The sequence below is a fragment of the Chenopodium album genome, chromosome 4 (genome assembly GCF_948465745.1).
Source record: "Chenopodium album chromosome 4, dcCheAlbu1.1, whole genome shotgun sequence".
Taxonomy (NCBI): domain Eukaryota; kingdom Viridiplantae; phylum Streptophyta; class Magnoliopsida; order Caryophyllales; family Amaranthaceae; genus Chenopodium; species Chenopodium album.
In genome coordinates this window covers 70868399-70872851 of record NC_137837.1, presented here as the reverse complement: position 1 = coordinate 70872851, position 4453 = coordinate 70868399, and the positions used below count along the sequence as shown (strand labels likewise).

At 34.0% G+C, this 4453-nt stretch overlaps 1 protein-coding gene across 1 annotated transcript; it reads right to left on the bottom strand.

The window, feature by feature from the left end:
- Positions 1 to 608: 608 nt before the first annotated feature.
- LOC145629268 (beta-glucuronosyltransferase GlcAT14B-like) lies at positions 609 to 4012 on the bottom strand. Its single transcript, XM_081681815.1, has 5 exons — positions 3762 to 4012; positions 2541 to 3329; positions 2382 to 2457; positions 2177 to 2292; positions 609 to 1565 (listed from the first exon to the last, which is right to left on the bottom strand). Exons 2-5 carry the CDS (start codon positions 3133 to 3135, stop codon positions 1066 to 1068), a joined length of 1287 nt encoding a protein of 428 aa, XP_081537941.1. The 5' UTR covers positions 3136 to 3329; positions 3762 to 4012; the 3' UTR covers positions 609 to 1065.
- Between the last annotated feature and the right edge of the window lie 441 nt (positions 4013 to 4453).

Sequence of the window (4453 nt, the reverse complement as noted above, 5' to 3'; positions counted from 1 at the left end):
AATTCATCATTCATAACATACGATAAGATTAGAGAGTGAGAGCTAGCTCAAGTGGTTAGAGCTTCCCTCCCGATTCTAGGAGGTCCTGGGATCGATTCTCACCCCCGCCCTTGTGGCTCTCTAAACACCAAAAACATACGATAAGATTAAGTAAAATTTATGTGAACGTCATTATCGCCAAAAATTAGTTCAAATATGTTCAATTTATTATTAATATGATAATATAAAGTGAAATTTATGTGTACATCAATATAGTTAATTATGTACTCCTATTATAAAAAGCTACTTTTGAGTACATCTTTCACAAAAAGGAGGGTTCTTAATTCAAAATACTATTAATGTGTGAACTAATTTTTAATAGAAAGATTCCTTAAGTGGCTGCATGATTTCTCTAATTGTTACAGAATGATTATGCGTTAGCATTTGTCATTAATCATTATTGTCATTTGTCAACCAGTACCAAATTGCGTCGGTGATCACAAAAAAGGTTAAAAGATACCCTTACACTATGGTCTTAGTTGATAACCAACTGGCAATTATGCCCTAATACTTTCTAATATAAACAAAACAATCAAAATTTAATGCACACAAAATTATTAAAAAAAAAATATAGAAAATAAAATGAGAGGCTTAATTAATGTCAAACATCAAAAGATAAGTAATTTTCTGCACAAGAATAGCACTTTTGGACCTTCAGAACAACACTGAAGGAGCTCATATGTACTAAGCTTATTTCGAATTTGAGGAAACATACATCTCATGGAGTCGCCAATGTAAAGAGAGAAAAAATGTAAGTATAGTTTTAACATCTACAAAAATCTAGCAATAGTAGTCCTAAATCTAACCCATCTAAGGCCAAATCATGGCTCTGTGAGCACCCCCCCTCCCCCAAAAAAATCAGAAAAAAGAAATTTCTATCGGTGTCTGATGATATATATTTGAGCATGTAAAGAACTCCCTGATGATGCTCTCTCAAAGCTTGATCTCCCAACGCGAAAACTATCTCTCTGCACATAGTTTCAGAAGTCTGATATAAGTCAAGCAAGGAAGTCTTCCATGAAAAATCTATTTACATTGCCTGGTTTGGAATGCCTCTGCTGAGACTATTCTTGGTATAAGCTGACCAAGCCTTTGAGCTCCGCGAGTTGGTTTTACCTTGTCAGGATTTTTAACTTTGCTACAACGTGGCTTACCACCACACCAACGACCAGGAGTAACACTCACATTTATGCGGCCAAGTAATTCCCGGTCAATTTTATCCAATGCAGGATCGTCTTGCCTGAATTTTCGGGCAAATGCAGCATTGCTGCCAATCATTCTATCGGTGTCAGCTAAGGTAAGATACCGTGGGTGTTGTCTTGGTGGGTTATCCCAGGCAATATAGTGGAGATCGTGATTAACTGCAGTTTTAGCAAACTCGGGTGCATTGCAGATGACAGTGTGGAAGTAGCCTTCTGGAGATGAGACAAAGTTTGTGTAATACATAAGCATGGTTCTAGGTAAGTTATCCCATCCCCAAATGAGGTATTCCACAAAATCATGCGAAAGAACCATCCATGCCGAACCTGCAAATCAAAAGATATCACAAACTGATAGTCTAATACATACAACATACATCTTCAGAAGAAACAGAGAAAAGGAATTGAATCCAAAGCTAATGAAGGAGGCATTAAACCTGTTTTGATGAGAGCCAAAACAGTAAATTAATCAGTCAATATGCTCCCAACTCTTAAAGAGGTATAATTTTGAGAGGGATAACATGTTTAATATGCAATTTTCGAAATTCTTGAAAGCAACCACCACATTTATTCATTTTTCTATCCAAAGTAAACATAAAGCGCTACCGAGTATCAAAATAAAGCCGTTCTTAACTTCTTATACTAGTGAAGTTGTGATAAGTCTTCTTGTTTACTTAATAGTGATCAGTCTATTTTCACGGCTAAGATTGACTTCAAAATCTTAGAATATACCAAACTACAAGCAACATCAGATTGAGTAAAAGACATCCTATCTCTTATCATCTCAATTTTCCTGATTCTTTTGGCCACCCCATAAACAGACACAAACAAAGAATTTCAGGATATAATAAATCAGTTTTCAGAGCATACTTTGATTTCCTAAATATTATTGGAAGTATACCTAATTCCTAGAATTGACAAAGAAAAGAAAGACTAACCAGTAAATAATTTAAATGATGTAGGCAAACTTCTCCTTGGGTTAACCCGGAATATGTCAGATTTTTTTGATGAATAAAGCCCAGGATCTATGTATAAAGGCATAGCCCTTCCAGCCCTGCAGTACATGTGACATATTCATACATCAACACAACTGCATAATACATACACTTCACAATAAATTATAGACAGATAAATTGAGCTTACTCTTTCCAACCTAGTCTGCTAGTATGGTCGATAAAGTTCAGCTTCCGATCCAATTTCGAAAATGAGTATATGAGATCTGTGCAAAGTTCCATAATCAAATTAGAAACACAAACTAGAATACAAACATAGATAAATCACTACTTTAAGAAACCAACTAACCATCTTGGGTAACTAGAGGATAATCTGAAGCACTGAGATTGATGAACCAATCCCAGTCATTATATTTCTTGAGAAGAATTGCACAAGCATGTAGTGTATTTGAAACCATGGTAGGGCCTCTATAAGTGACCATGTTTGCTTTAGTGATCATATGCACATTCCCAACGGTGGAAAACAGCGTATCATTATCAATTCGTGCAGCCAGACTCAATCTTTCTTCCACTGAAGACTCTAAATCCAAGTGAACAATATACTTATTCCTAGGATGATACAACGCCTGCAGCGTTCTCCATAGCTTCTGTGAATCACCCTTTGATCCAGAAACCAAATAAGCAAAACGAGGGAGTGGAGGCAGGGCAGGTGGTGGTGGAGGCTGAGACACAATTGATTCGACAAACAACGGATTCGTTTGGTTCACTGATGACCTAGAATAATGAGCTATAATCGTATTGATGGAGGGGATAGAGCCAATAGACGAAAGAAGTCCCATGTTAAAGCATGATGCTAACACAAATACACAAAGCACTGAGGTTATAACAAGAGGAAATGCCCATTTCCTCTCCATATTCAATGACACTCCTTCAAACCCTTTCATTGTTGACCTTCAAACTTAAAAACTTCTCATCTAACAAAAAAACCCCTCTCAAAAACCCTTCAATTCACTGATTCAAAACAGGTTCAATAATAATTGAATTGAGCACTAATACTGTCCCAAATTGTAATAAAAAACTTGCAACTAAACCAGCTTTTTCTCCTGATTTATCAAGTTCTTCAATATTATAGCATAATCTGCACCAAAATCATCAAAACAATGAATTTTTTGCATCAAATCTAAACATATTCAAGTAAGATCTCATTCCATATAAACCCAATTAATACACAATTAATTCTCAGCTGACCAATAACTATATTGCTAAAAAAGATCAACCAAAAACATACGAGTACAACTCAAATTGATTACTACTTCATTCAATGAAACGATACTTCAATAAGATGAAATTAAACATATTCACACCAATAACAGACGAAAAAAAAAACCAAACATTAATTCGAAGCAATTTTACAGTTACATACAAAAAACTGACCAAAAACATCGAAAATAAGAAAATTACAAAAACATAATGCAATAGATTTTCAACAGAAGATGAAAAACCAAACAAAACCCAGAAAAATTAAACACAAATAAAAAATACCCAGATTACAAAAAACTGGAAAACTCACCGGAAAAGCAATGAATTAAAGAGCTTAAACCATGAAAGGATAAAGAAAAGCTTGAAACCGTATTAATGGCGGATCTCGAAGTGAGAGAAAAAGTGGGAGAAAGTTAAAGGGGATGTTTTAAAATTTATATATACAGTAATTGTTGTTTCAGCGTTTCGATTTAAATCAAATTTATGAATTTAATCAAAGATATGAGAGAGAAAGTAGAAAAAGAATTGGGGAAAATAGATTATGGTTTTAATATGTACGGATGTTATGTCATGAGGTCATACTTGAATGATAAGGACTTAGAAATATAACATTAATACATTATTATAATTTTTATTTTTATTGTTAATCGTATGATTAATAGGGTAACGTGTAAAATCATAATTTGATACGAAGTTTGGTTAATGCAGGCGAATTCATTGAATTTCTGTTTTTATTATAAAATTGAGAGATTGGAATTTTGATTGGTCCATTTGTTGACCTCTAACAAGAATATTTGAACGTGAGTCCTTAATTGAGTATTTGAGTGGAAAAATATGATTAAATGTCAATTTAGGGTTATATTCTTTGAAAAAATACACTTTAATAATCCCAACTATTAACAATTTAATAATTTCAATTAAATTTTATTTTCTAATAATTCTAACTATGGGGTCAACAAACCTCCAATGGTCCCAATGACTGGTGACCTGCTGAAGAAGTTT

Bases quoted from the DNA above. Each gene is read 5' to 3' on its own strand.
- LOC145629268 (XM_081681815.1), bottom strand. From the start codon at position 3,135: ATGAAAGGGTTTGAAGGAGTGTCATTGAATATGGAGAGGAAATGGGCA. The intron at 2,458-2,540 runs GTTAGTTGGTTT...AACTTTGCACAG, and splicing joins TCCTCTAGTTACCCAAGATG to ATCTCATATACTCATTTTCG. The intron at 2,293-2,381 runs GTAAGCTCAATT...CATGTACTGCAG, and splicing joins AGCAGACTAGGTTGGAAAGA to GGCTGGAAGGGCTATGCCTT.